Source organism: Euprymna scolopes, chromosome 22, assembly GCF_053919585.1.
Source record: "Euprymna scolopes isolate OS-2025 chromosome 22, ASM5391958v1, whole genome shotgun sequence".
Taxonomy (NCBI): domain Eukaryota; kingdom Metazoa; phylum Mollusca; class Cephalopoda; order Sepiida; family Sepiolidae; genus Euprymna; species Euprymna scolopes.
The window spans coordinates 11,422,656-11,438,333 of record NC_136503.1 but is presented as its reverse complement, the minus strand read 5'-3'; the positions used below and the strand labels follow the sequence as shown (position 1 = coordinate 11,438,333).

Below are 15,678 nucleotides of genomic sequence, written 5' to 3'. Positions count from 1 at the left end.
GTTATCACTTTGCACACGGGTTTGAGAGTATTCAGGATCCCAAGTGTAGGTCACTTGGTCGACATATATGAACTTCTTGCCCTGTTATTTAGGAGGAGCGTCATCAGATTACTAATGAATACCGTTTTCATTGATGCTATGTTAAGACCTTAAACATCGCTGACTTCCTGTAGATTCTTGAATTGTTCGGCAATTCATTAATATAGAGGGCAATTTGAATCAACACGTTTGCAGCATTAATAACGAAAGCAGAAACAAACTCTGATCATATGTTAGTAAATGGACTGCTAGCAATGAAAATACACTGAACTTACGAAAAAACAAAACAAAAACAAAACAAAACAAAAAAGGAATAGAAAGGGGGCAAGATTCTTTAGGTCCACCCATTTTTTTTTTTCATTCTCAACAGCTAAACAACTCAATATGCAATGAAAGTTGAGCCTGACAGTTTGATCCGATTAAAGCAATTTTATCAATGATCTCGTTAGTCGTCAAATGAACACTAATGCTTGCTAAACGTTGTTTATGAATTAAACATTAACAAAAAAAAAAAAAAATACAAGATAACAAAAGTGTCAAAAGAAATCATAATCGCACTTCATGAGAAACGATACCGAAATTAGCACTTTTATTCCATTTTCACCTCAAACAAGGCACAGTGCCATTTTGATGTAGGGGGTTACTATCAGGAACATAAGTTCCAGGTAGTTGAGCAGCGAGATGTCCGTTCACATTACACTTAAACTTCTGCATATCAGTACAATTGGGAAAGCAAGAAACCTGGAAGGAGTTCCAGAGTCTAGCAGTTCTGGGGGAAGAAACTATTAGAGTAGAAGGGTATTTTACAACCAGGGATCTCTACTGTATGGGGGTGGGATTTTGCTGCTGGTTGGGTTTGTCGGGGGTATTTACGTTGAGGGAGTACAAGTGCTTGTAGTTCGTCAGAGCATTCACCATTAAAATACTTGTAGAACAGGCAGAGGGATGCAACATTACGTCGATGGGACAGCGGTTAAAGCTTTGATGACAGTTTAGGACCTATCAGATTTGTGACTCTCTTTTGAACCTTGTCTAGGAGCGAGAGACTAGTGGCAGATGCACCAGCCCAAATATGGCAACAATACTCCATACATGGCGAATGGTGGCCTTGCAGAGATAAAGAATACTTTCAGGCATAAGTAGCTTTCTAGCACGGTAGAGACAGCCAAATTTCTTCACAGCAGCCTTGGCAATGTATCCGTTCCAACTGATGTTCCCTGTGAACATTAGGCCGAGGAGTTTAAAGGAAGTACTTTCAGGTAATGTATCTTTAGTCTAGCTATCGGTGGTTGAAAAGGCTTCTTGTAATTATTAAAGGAAACAATCTTAGTCTTGGCAGCATTGAATATGACCCTCCATTTTTGTCCCCATTCCACTACATATTGGAGGTCTTTCTCTAGTGTTTTTGCCAATTCGTTAGATATGTATTCATTTGTTTTCCCCTCGTGCCTGTTATAGAGCATGGTGTCATCAGCAAATATACCCATTTCAGAAACAGTTTGATGAATATTAGGAATAATAAAGGTTCAAGGATAGACCCCCTGAGGTACACCTGCATTTATATCATATTGTTTAGATGTACGACCGTCGAGAACAACCTGGATTCTTCTCTTATTTAAGAAGGATTTAATTATATTAAGTATTCATTCAGTGATACTGCATAATCTGATTTTCCTGAGAAGACCATCGTGCCAAACCGTGTCAAAAGCCTTAGATATATCTAGAGCTATCGCTCTACCCTCCCCTGCTTTGCTTTGTCCAGCATATGATATATACATTCAGAGATTACAGTGATTTGTTTGTTTTTCCCCCATTCCATACTAACTGAAAGAAATAAGCATTATACCTATTGTGATGGAAGCAATTGGCATAATAAAAAAAAAAAAAACGACTTAAGACATACTTGGAAACAATCCCTAGAGGACCAAGCTGTAACAAAATGCAGTTGGCAACCATAAAGGGAACAAACGTCTATCCTTAAAAGAGCCCTCAGATATAAATCAAAATCGTAATAGTGTTAGCTCCCGTAGGAGACCCTTGATCTCTTAAAACTGAAATAAATAAATAAATGAATAAATAAATAAATAAATAAATGATTGTATATTAACGTTGTTATTTATCTATAATAAAAGTGAAAAAAAGATTTGAGAAATTTAAGTAGGACGGCTCCTGGAGTAAATGTGGCAATATCGTGATTCTAGTTTAGAGTAGGATAGACTTCTTGTAGTTATGGTGACAACAGATAACCAACGGCACCCATTTTCCCACACGTTCGAATGGTCTAGTGCCTAATTTGTTAAAAAAAAAAAAAAAAAAAAAAATGTTTAAAATATTTTTTGCAAATAATGCAAAGTGTAGTAGCTGTTCTGATACTACACTCATCTTTTCTATCTGTCGTCAGTCAAGACTGAGTCAATTTTCATTTTTTTTCCAATCACGAGTTCCCTTTTTTGGAGAGCTAGATTCTCATCCCCATTAAAAACCGACCTTTTATCTATCTCTGCTCTCGTGGGGAGGTAATTAAATAGGAACAATACTGAATCGTCTATAGTTTTTATTTATCTCCCTCCTACGGCAGAAGGAGTTCAGACACATTGTCAGGAACGCAAGTTGGATTTCAAAAGCCAGTACACTAGAGGATATTTAGCCGTCCCTCCCCACGAGGGCAAATTTAAGACATGAGGTCCGTTTTTAATGCGTGGAAAGGAAGTCTACCTCCCTTAAATTCACTATCGATCAGAACAAAATCAAAATCGTCTCAGTTTAGAAGAACTTTTCTTCTTTAAATTAAGAACAGGACAAACTTTGACCCTAGCCTGAAGGTACAACAAAAAATTCAATATATCTCCCCCCCCCCCGCACCTTTTTTCTTTAAACTACTTGTTTGTCCCCACGAAGGCAAATTTACACAAAAGTCGGTTTTTAATGCAGGGCACACTGGATAGGACAAAAATAAAAATTATTGCAATCTAGAATTTCCTCACCACCACCCGCTAAATAAGAGACAAAAATGATACCACACTTCTTTAATCATAGTGTCACGTGTTTTGTTGTGAGGGGGTCAAATCAAAACAAATGTATATATTTTTTAAGTGGATAAAACTTTTAAACTAAAAAAAAAAAAAAAAAAAAATGTTTGCATTTTTTATAAATGCAAAGAAAAGTAAAACATGACAAATAATAAGGAATGGTTTCATAAGTAAAAAAAAAAAAAAAAAAAAAAGTAGTTCAATTCTATTATAACAGTGGTTCCCAACCTTTTCCACATGACGGCACACTATTGAGTTTTTGCGACACATTTATCACATAAAACAAATTCTACTCATAAACCCTTTTTGCTGCATTTGTTTGTTTTTTTTAATCAAATTATTTGATCATCTTCGGTAATCAAATAAACATTTTTACTCATGAGGTTTTATCTCACCTGATTTTTGCTCCCACACAGTAGCAAAGAATTAACATAACAATTACAACAAAGTATACCTCTAAAATTCGATACAAATTTTATTCTTTCTTCGTTGAAAAAAAGGAAATGCCTAATTTGCCTCTGAAATACAGCTGGTAACAACCTCATTATCTTCAGCAGGAACTGGTATTTGAGTACAGCACTGTTTGAAGATCGGATTAATTGCAGTTGTTTGAAGGGGATTGATGAAAAGATTCAATTCTCGACTTGAGTCAACATTACAGAAGTTCATAATTAGTGTTCATTTGAAGGTCGATAATTTAGACCTTAAAAAAAGTCTCTGGGAGACACATAATAACTATCTTAATAATAAAGTCTAAAAGGGACAAAGGGTAGAGGCGCCCAAATGTCTCATATCCATAGAGTTGAGTTCTATGTTCCTTCTTTATTGGCTGCATGTCTGAAGAAAAAGCATCCAACTTCCTGCCAAGCTCATCACAGCATTAAAACAATGACCAATTTGATTGGTCTAAACAAAGAGAATGAGTGACCAACACAGCCAATGAGGAGTATGCTTATAATTGTAGAATTTCTCACATACTTGCTTTTCAATTTTCATTTAATAAGATTATTCTAGTAATAAATTTTAATTATAAAATTTTCCTTGGAAATGATTTCATGTGACTTTTTTGTAGTCTTAATTATGACAGTTTGATGTAGGATAGGCAGTCTATTGATTGGGTCCATGACTACAAAATTGGAATAGAGGTGTATGAACGAGAAAAGTCAATATCGTTAGAAACTTTTTTAGGAATGTGTGTATGTTTTTTTTTTAAAACATTCACCGGTAAGATAATAAAATTTAAAATCTAGTACAATTAACATACACATGTCTTTGGCCTTTTGGATAAGAGCAAAGTGTAGTATCTATTTTAATGCTACGCTACACTCCATCTTTCTGTCCTCGGCCAGTGAAGGCTTTCTAGATTGAGGCAATTTTTATTTTTGTTACAATTCAGAGTCCCTCTTTTTTAGGAAGTTGGATTCTCCTCCCCATTTAAAAACAGGCATTACTTCTAATCACCCTCGTTGAGACCAAGGAGATAGAAACTTTCCTTGCCTTTGTGATGGGCTCAAAATTAAGTTCAAGCATAGGACATGCCTGACTGTCTTAACTGTGAAACATCTGTAGAAGAAACGCCAGAGCAGGCCTGCTTCAAGTGTCACAAAATTGAGCAGTTCAGTGTCAGGAGTGTGTCAATGAGGTGACGGTTTGCCTCGATCCTAAGCATTTATCGACATTATTGCAGAGAGAGAGACAAATTGAGAGTCACAGCGAGCGAATGAGAGAGAGCACAACGCAAGAAAGAATGAGAGCATGAGAGAGAGGGAGACAAATAGTGTTCTTAGAAGTAGCTAGAATGGTGGTGTGGATAATGCATTTGCTAGGATCTTGAGGGGTGAATATTTTTTAGATCATTCTTCAAGCATCAGCTTAAGATCAAAATCAGATGTGATAGAAAAAAATTGCATTCCTCAGAATGTGACAAAAGATGGATACAAGTAGCAAGCTTGTGTGTACAAAAAGAAATCAAGTATGCGCATGTGCCCCCTGTCTGAGCATGCTGCACACGGTTCCTGATTCTGTCGGACTCAAGATCGGAGGATAAGTTAGTCTCTTAAAGTTAACAAGTCCTGTTTCTGGTTTTATTTTTTTCTAATAGAGCTATCCTAAAATGTTCACTTGCAATTTTTACATTGACTTTCTCAATTTAATTTCATCTTAAACGCCACTTCATTTCTGCTGATTCCGTAGTAATCAATTTGCTTGTTTTCAATTCTAAACTAGAAAACGGTGTGGGAGGAGTACTGAAAGGATTGGCAGAATAACCAATTTTTATATTATTTAATTGGAATTCTTTGAGATGAGTATTATTTATTTATTTTATTGCAGACTATTATCCTCATCTTTCTTAGATGTTGTTTCTATCCACAGCACCACGGGCCTTCGGGATCCGTGGTGCAGTGGATAGAGACATTTGAATCTCTATGGTTCCAGGTGAGAATTGTCTGAAGATAGCAGTTTCAATCCTACCCAAAGCCGGCCAGAGGCTTACTTAGCTAAAACGTGGTGAGACGACAACAACTATGGATGGCAGTAATTGCTGAGAATGCAGTTAGGAGATTTGGAGTTCCTATTCCGTTGCGGTTATGACCTGATGAAGGCCAGAAGAATAGTTGGCCAAAACATCGTGAAACAACATCTAAGAAAGATGAGGATAACAGTCCACAATAAAATAAATTAATAAATAATTTTTGTTTTCATTCTTTCTATTCTCACAACCCAATTCGAAGTCATTAGATTTTTTATAATATCTAATCGTCAATTTGTCATCTTCTTTGCAACTTAGTCATGATAATTGAAATACCTATTAAACAAATTTCTTTAAGTAAAATATATTCTTTTAGCCTTTAAATATATTGGCTTCTTTTAGCCTTCAAGTCAAATATATTGGCTTTTCATTATGTAATTTTTGGGGTTATCGCCAAGATCGGAAGTGAATAGGGTTGGTTATGGAATGAAATAGAAGCCTGATACAAAAAACGCAACTATATATTTATTTCAAAAAATTACTTTAGTTTTAAGACTTCTTGTGTTATCACGGAAAAAAACAAAACAAAAAAAAAAACTTGTATTATCAAATCATAAAACAAAAAGAAAATGTTCAATTGTTACATTTCTATAAATAAGGTCTTTTTGAAATATTAAATATTTTTACACTTATTGTTATCAATTTTATAATAATATAAAAATAATCTATATATTAATATGATAGCGTGTGTTATTTATTTTGTGTGTCACGCTTACATCCGAGTGACTGTCATTTAATTGTTATGGACTTCCATTTATGGTATTAAATAATTTTACCAAGATTTCTTCATAAGTTTTGGTTTCGATTATAGCTGAAGGAACTCAAGTTATACAAATATCTTTTTTTCCATAAGTTTTCATTTCAGCTTCGATTCAAGCTAATGCACACAAGTCATATGGATATATTTATTTTATTTTTGAAATCGCAACTTTATAATATATAAAAATCGATAGAAAATTAACTCTATAATAATATATACGAAATCTACAAGAATTAAAATATCATATTCAAGCATATTTTACAACCGAGCTGCACCAGGCGTCCATGCTTGCTTAGATAAATACTTTTGCAGTTTTAACAAAAGAGCTACAATAATATCAGAGCATCTCCATTTACGCTGAACATCTATAGAATGTCAACCTCAGTATATTACATATGAATGAGTCCCCTGTGGAATTTCCACAGATCCTGCTAATAAATTATTATTATATAAAATAATTTGTTAAATTATATTAAATTATTTCAGTTTTAAACCACACTTGCTGCTGTATTGCTCGCTTCCAGTTATTCATTTTCCCCACTCTTTATCTATGCCTAAATCCAAACATAGATTCCATGAGCAGAGCTTTTTTCTTAGAAGTGCACGATTGTGGAACTCTGTTCCGTTTGCCTGTTTCCCAGCTGACTACAACTTGGATGTCTTCAAATCCAACATAAACAAATCCCTGATTAATCGCCCCCTTAAGTAAGACACTCTATCAAATCTCCAATACTAAAGATTACTATGATATTATCCCATTGATTACTGTACACGCAATAACCCTTATCCCCGAGTGACTCCCAGGCCTTGATAAGTGGTGACTACCATGTAAAAAAAAAAAAAAAAAATTTCAAGAAACTTTTTTATATTAATGTTTAAAATATTTTGTGATAACACAAGAAGTGTTAATAAAAAATGGCGGATGTGAAGGAGCTTGCTCCCTACCTGTAAATTATTTCCTTTATTTAAAGAAATGTAAGTCATTTTTTTTTTGTTTTGTGATAACACACAAAGTGTGGTTTAAAACTGAAATAATTTAATATAATTATTTTATATAATAATTTAATAATGATTATTATTATTATTATTATTATTATTATTATTATAATAAAAGCGCTAACACAAGGAGTGTAAAACTATTTTATATTTCAAAAAGACTTTATAGAAATGTAAAAATTGAACATTTTGTTTTATTATTTGGTAATACAAAAAGTTGTTTTTTGTTTCATGATAACACAAGTGTTAAAACTAAAGTAATTTTTTTAAAATAAATATATGACTTCGTTTTTCATGTCATGCTTCCGTTCCGTTCCATAATCAACCATATCCACTTCCGGTAGCTTGATTTTTTCCAAGCAGTGATCTTGGAGATAACTGTCTTTTGATATCCCCGTGATGGTATTACTCATTTGTCTAAACCTTCTATTTTGTGTCTATTGCCCGTGCTGCTGCTGTCGAAAATATCCACCAGGGTTCAAATAGTGCTCAACATTATTAGATAGAGCTAAAAAAAAAACAATTTGAAATAAGAATTAGAAAAAAAAAACTTTGTTATAGTGGAGGAGGTGATATGATGGGGATAAAAGAGGAGACAGAAAAAAAAACAAAAAACAATAAAGACTAAAAATAATAGAGAGAATATATATATATATATATATATATATTAAAAAAAATAAATGAAATAATTTTTTTTAATTTAATAAAATATTAAAAACTGAAAAAATTTTGAACTTCAAAAAGTTAGAGATAATTTTCAAGAATTAAAAAAAAAACATTACAATAAAGTTCTAATAAAAAGATTATAAAATATAAATAAAACGGGGGAAAAATAGGTATGGAAGAAGTAAAAGAAGAGTAAGAAAATGAAAAAGGAAAATAAGTTAAAATGTAAATCAACTCAAATTCTTGGGAATCTATTAGGAATTAGGTGTACTCCAGGATATAATGAAACGAAAGTTAATATCCAGTACATTCGCATGGAGAATAATCCAGAAGAAAGATTTTAATGTTTGTAATAGGTCTGAAAAGACACCGAAGGACTAAGGAGTAATCCAAATTCGGGTTCTTGAATAGGGAAATCCTCAGGGAAGATACATGTATCAGTGCGCCTTGTGTACAAAATGTATATGCAAGCATATCAAAAGAGTTGGTGCTTGTGCACTTTTGCCACTGCGTTATTTTTACATATTTTTTACAGGTTAAATTCAAGCTTCACGATGTCTTTTGTTTGTTAAATTGTTAGGTGGAAGCACATAATAGTTACAAAATACCCTCCCCTCGCTATAAAGAATGGTTTCAAAATAATGTTATTTCAGCACGATGGCAAAAGTGCACAAGTACCAAAGAGTTTTATATATATATTATAAAAAGTAAACGTGATTTTTGGAATATGACATCCGTTCTGTGACAGGTATGTACATCATAAAAAAAAATTCTACAAATTAATTGTTTTTGTTTTTTTTAATTACAAATAAGTACCAATTTTTTTATTTTTATTACTCTAAAAGATAAAAAATGAATAGGTAAATAAATATAAATTACTGTCGGTTAAGAAAGCTAAAAATAGACAATTTAAGTTAACTTCTTGGTACGTCTACATTTATCAACCCGCGATTTCCACGAAGTTACTCGGGTGTGCCCGGCCCGGCAGATCACAGGAAGAGCCGGAAACGGTCAAGTAGTTTTCTGGATATCAAGACATTTTTTTCCAATGTATTAACGAATTTTAATGGTCGTCGCCGTTCTTAGCATGGGGAGGGGGATCGTAACAATTTGTGTTTGTTGTAATGAGGTTCGCTCTGCCGTTTCCGGTTATTCCCGTCATCTGCCGGGCACACCCGAGTAACTTCATGGAAATCGCGGGTCGAACTTCTGGATACAGTTTTTTTGGGGGGAAACTTGTGTAACTAAATTAGCAATCATAACTTGATGGAAGCTAGATTTAATTTTTTTGTTTTCTTTTTGTAGTTTTTTTTAATACGTTTTAGGAAAATAAAAGGATGCGTGTCTTTAATCTTTAAAATGAGTTTCTTTTTCTATTGTAATTAAATTTACCAATTTAATAACTCTCTCTCTCTCTCTCTCTCTTTTCAGGAATTCTTAAGAAACAATATACTTTTCTTTCTTTTTTTCCACGAAACATGCACAAGTGTTGAGTGTCAGCTGTCATCGAAAATTTTGGCCATACTCAATGATAAGGCTTTAATTTTTCAGAGTTACAATTGTATTAGATACAAATTGAGTTAAGAGATAAACAAAGAAAAGGCGATAAACAAGATAAAAGAAAAACGAACAATTTTTAAATTGTTTCGGAATTTTTTTTAGATGAAGATTCATTAATATTATTATTCCCAACGTTTCGATCGATGCAAACGTCTTCGGTATTTGCTCCTAAGAAAGGTCGGAAGTTACATCGGGGAAGACGTTACGATTATAACAATTGGTGCTTATGCAGAGAAGGTACTGTTATTATTATTATTTTTTTTTTTATGGTGTTTTAAAGTTAAATTCAAGCTTTACGGTATCTTAAGCTCATTAAATTGTTAGGTGAAAGCACAGAATAGTTACAAAATAATGAACACCGTCCCCTTCTCGTGTTAATGGGTTTCTAAATAATAACGTTATTATTTCAGCACGGTACCTTCTCTGCATATCTACTAAAATAAGAATAGTAGTTCGAATAACACTGGTAGTGGATTTTGGTACTGCCTTCATTTACTTGTCGCCCCACGAGGGCAGAGTTTGAATTCGGTTTTTTAATGTAGGAATATTTACTCTGCCCACTTAAGGTGCATCCGTCCCTGGATTTAGAAATAATTTTTTTTTTTTTTTTTTAATGTTTCAGTCGAGAAACATTTCTCACGGGGTTTGTCCTTAGGACGGAAGAGATACTACACTTTGATCCAAACTTATCATGGCAGTGAAGTAGTGACGCTAAATTTGGTTATGAATAAAGTGCTAATGAATGCACTTACTGCCGAGTGCCGCGCTATTTTTTTTTTTAAATCGTATTTCCAAGTTTAATTAAAGTTTTATGTTTTTTTTTTATTCAATTGTAAGGTTAAAGTACAGAATAGGTACAAAACACCCTCCCCATGTTAATAATGGCTTTTTAAATAATAACATTATTTCAGCACGAATCAATACGTGCATGCGAATAAAGTGCAGTATCTGTTCCTGTTTCGGTGACATTTGGTCTGTTCTGTCCCCGGTCATTGAAGTATAAGTCCTTCCAGATTGAGGCAATTTTTTTTTTATTATTATTTGTTCCAATCCAGAGTGTTCCTTTTTGAGGAGCTGGATTTTTCTCACATTAAAAACTGATCATGTCTCCAACTTTGTCCTCATGTGTCATTTCAAAAGGAAATTCAACACATAATTGAGCACTTGAACGATTTCGAAGCTACTATGGGTAGTTACACCATTAAAACTTTATGCAGGCGGTTAATTGCTACACCATTAAAATTGTCAATTCGAAAGTAATTTCTGTCTTAGAATTATCAGAATTATTAGTTTCTAGGAAAAAAATTAGAATATTATGGTTGATTGTTTATATCCACCACTCTCTAAAAATAAATGTTTATCGGAGTCACTGTTCTAGAAAAGAACATTTTTTTTTGTTTGTTTTATAAACCAACAAGTGTTATATGACCTCAGCTCAGCATCAAACAATAACATCTTTTTCCTTCATAATAGTAAATCCTATAAAATGAATGCGTGTGTGTAAGGTTTGTGGAAGAGAACACCAGTAAAGTGCTCGATTATAAAAAAAAAAAAATCGTTGCATAAGTATGAAAGTAAGTTGGAGAGAGGCGTCCATATTTCATCCTCTCAAGGAATCGTCAGCGATTGTGCACTTACTGAACATTGAAATAATAACGTTATTAACATGGGGAGTGGGGGATGTTTTATAACTATTCTGTACTTTCACCAAACAATTTAATAAAAAAGATATCGTAAAACTAACTTGAAAATACTATTTAAAAAATAACGCGGCTCAATAAGTGCACAAGTACTTCCTCGCCAGCCTAATCTTTATTCACGCACTGAGCACTGTTGAAGTAAATATTGAAAATCCATATATACACGAAATAATGAATTATATAAGTTAGTTACAAAAAAACAAAAACAAAAAATCTTACCTTGATTGATGAAGAGAGCCATATATGCAATAAATACCACAACACTCCATTTCGATGGAAAAAGATCTGACGAGCATAAGAAGTTCGATTCCATTAGAAATTATTACTTTTTAAATAAGTTTTCAATTATTTTGTTTTGTTTTTCGTTTTTTTCGGCGGAGGGGGGCATCTACCGCTTCTTCTCAAGGTTAAGCAACATGTTAACAATAAAATAATATATATACAAGGAAAAAGTTTAATTTTTTTTTTTTTTTAGAGAATTTATAGTAATTAAAAAAACAACAACTTATCTTTACAAACTTTCTTTTTGTTTACAAGAAAAGTGGAAAGAGCAGGACAAAGTTTTTGAAAGTTTTTAACTTGGGGAGCGTCAAAATATTTCCTGTTAAAAATAAAACCCGGATTTTTTTTTTTTTTTTTTTTTTTTTAATATATAGTCATACCCTCAAGTATCTACTAAAAATAAACTAAGATGCATATACATATATATTATATTATATTGTTGTTAACTTAGAAGTAGGATGAGAAGGAAGCTAGTTTAGATTAGTTTTCCTTTTTATTTTTATCTCCTTTCCACACCTAGAACTATTATTGCTACTGTATTTCTATGTTAACATATATCTACCTATATCTATCTACATACATGTGTGTGTGTAAGGGGGGGTGGAGATAGAGAGAGACGGGGAGGGTGAGCGAGGTGCGCGTCGACCGGTTACCGAGGGAAACGTGCGCCACATGAAATAATCACCCGGACGGATTTTTTCGTTGTCAAGCAAGCGCGTTTTCGATATGGAAATCACCTTATAGGTGCTTATTTAGAATTAACCTATTAAAAATAAAATAACACATCTTTTACAAATTTTATGATCTATAATCTACGCACCCATCACGGAAGGAACATGTCATATTCCAAAAATCATATAAATGGATTGGATCAAGTAGTTTCTCTTTTGTTTTTTTAACTAAGAAAACTAAACTTCATAACGGAAAGAGACGTTGTTTTGATCCGCCATATTTTATGAATAGGGGAAAGAACTCGATTCGAACTATCTAGATCAAGATCGCCCTTGTAATGGCTACAATTTCCTATTAAAATCGCCAAAATTGTAAAAGAATGACTCTGTCTCTGTCTCTGTCTGTCTCTCTCTCTCTCTCTCTCTCTCTCTCTATATATATATATATATATATATATATATATATATATATATATACTTTATTTTATGAATATGACATCTTCGTTCCTTGACGAATACGTACACCATAAAGATTTTTCTGCAATTTATTATTTTGTTGCTGTTGTTGTTGTTGTTGTTGTAAATAGGTTTAATTTTAAATAAGCACCCGGTGGTGAAAGAGAGAGGCAGAAAAGGGTAGAGAGAGCTCCTTTTCTTTCTTTCTTTCTTCTTACTATAAAAAGAAATCTTTTAAAGTAAAAATGCAATTTCATGTCAGTGTTTTATTTGCATCCCCACGAAAACAGATGGTCAGTTTTTAATATGAACAAAATTCAGCTCTCCCAATTGTGACGAAATAAAAATTGCCCCAGTCTAAAAGGATTTCTCATTCATTGCAAGGTCAGAAAAGATTAAGCGTTAGTACTAGACTCTTAGTGAAAATTTCAAGTTGTCGGTTACCGAATAAAATTACTAAATTATTTATTTTCATTCGACGTTGTCGGCTATTTCGTAATTTATACGTTCATTGTAAAAATGACTTCAAAGCCGGTGGAATCAAAACCTTTAATTTCTCCTGCGTTAATGACAGTATAAACGACAATTTCTTAGCCCAGCAGCGGCCAGCGCCGTATAAAGGAGGTGGTTTCTGCTCCGAATCCCAGCTAAAATTTTACGGTGCTTTCTGCAGTTTACGGATCGTGCTGAAATAAAAACATCATTATTTACAAAGCCATTATTTACATGAGGAGGTGGAGAGGGGGCTCTGTTATATATTTTGTACTTTCATCTAACAATTTAATAAACAAAAGATACCGCAAATAAACTGCATTTAACTTGAAAAAAATCCTATAAAAAACAACAACAAAAAAAAAACTAGCACGGTCGGTAAACTCCTCTGTAAGAAGTACCGTAAAACTATTGAAGTATCAATATTACATTAATTGTAGTAATTATCGGCAAAATTATATGATCTCTGTTAAAAAAAAAAATGCTTAGCGAGGAGTAGGAGTGGTACTGGTACACTGGTACTGTGTTTTGCTTGGATTCATGCTATTCCGAGAGAAAGAGAGAAAGTGTGTGACATTAAGTAAGGATACATACACTCACACACACACACACACACACACACACACACACACACACTGTGTGTGTGTGTGTGTGTGTGTGTGTGTGTGTGTGTCCTTACTTAATGTACTTTTATTTTTCAAACAAAAAAAGTCGCCTCGTTTATAAGATGGTGAAAATGCCGCCCGCTAGACATCAAACTGGGAAATTTCTTTCCCTCGGACCCCCCAAACCCACAAAAACTGGCCCATTGGTAAATGTGTAGTTTAGCGGCGTAAATTATTTGACAGACAAAAATTATAAAAACTATATATATATATATATATATATAAAACACGTTATATATATATATATATATAAAACACGTTATATATATATATATAAAACACGTTATATATATATATAAAACACGTTATATATATATATATATAACACGTTATATATATATATATAAAACACGTTATATATATATAAAGCACGTTATATATATATAAAACACGTTATATATATATATATAAAAAAACACGTTATATATATATATATATATATATATATATATATATATATATATATATAACACGTTATATATAAAAAAACACGTTATATATAAAAAACACGTTATGTATATAAAACACGTTATATATATATATATATATATAAAACACGTTATGTATATAAAACACGTTATATATATATATAAAAAAACACGTTATATATAAAAAAAACACGTTATATATAAAAAAAACACGTTATATATAAAAAAAACACGTTATATATATAAAACACGTTAAAAAACACGATATATATATATATATAAAAAACACGTTATATATATATAGAAAACACGTTATATATATATAAAAAAAACACGTTATATATAAAAAAAAACACGTTATATATATAAAAACACGCTATATATAAAAAAACACGTTATATATATATATATAAAAACACGTTATATATATATATAAACACGTTATATATATATATATATATATATATATATATATATATATATATATAACACGTTATATATATAGAACACGTTATATATATAAAAAAACACGTTATATATATAAAAAAACACTTTATATATAAAAAAAACAAGTTATATATATATAAAAAACACGTTATATAAAAAAAACACGTAATATATATATATAAAAACACGTTTTATATATATATATATATATATATATATATAGTCATCCACATACTGTTTCACAGCTCATCAGTGCGGCTAGACAGGCAACTACCTCAAGCCAGGATTGAAACCCGACCGTTTTTACGGCAGTCAAGGCTCCTAACCATTACGCTATTGGCGGCTGCTTGAACGAGTAGTGAGTTTTTTTTAACGATGTTTTGATATATATATATATATATATATATATATATATATATATATATATATATATATATATATATATACTTGTTTATTGTTATATAAACATGCTCACATCCCGCTGCTACAAACAGCCACTTGTTTCAATCAAACAACAGATATCATCAGGCAGCGACTTGACTATTCAAATGTCCATTGAAAGGTTCAATGAACATTTGAATAGTCAAGTCGCTGCCTAATGATATCTGTTGTTTGATTGAAACAAGTGGCTGTTTGTAGCAGCGGGATGTGAGCATGTTTATATAACAATAAACAAGTATTATCAGCTCTTTTTATTGAGCACTATCTAACAACCTCGTTGAATTCACTAGTCCATTACTTTTGAATAAAAAAAACCTAGTATATATATATATATATATATATATATATATATATATATATATATATATATATATATATATATATATATATATATATATATATATATATATAAAACACGTTATTAGACCCAAACCAGAAAAAATTAATTTTTATTATTTTTTCATAATTTTTTATTAGAACGACATTCGAGACCGCCGCATTGCTTTTAAAATTTGG

The 15,678-nt window shown here is 32.0% G+C and overlaps 1 protein-coding gene across 1 annotated transcript in view; it reads right to left on the bottom strand.

Annotated features, from left to right (window-relative positions):
* The window catches only part of LOC145243890 (UDP-galactose transporter senju-like), a 156,978-nt gene extending 145,012 nt beyond the window's left edge, over positions 1-11,966 (bottom strand). The window contains exon 1 of the mRNA XM_080107000.1: positions 11,500-11,966. Within this exon, the coding sequence (XP_079963126.1) occupies positions 11,500-11,593 (94 nt within the window). The 5' untranslated portion in view covers positions 11,594-11,966. The remainder of the gene's footprint in view (positions 1-11,499) is intronic.
* Between the last annotated feature and the right edge of the window lie 3,712 nt (positions 11,967-15,678).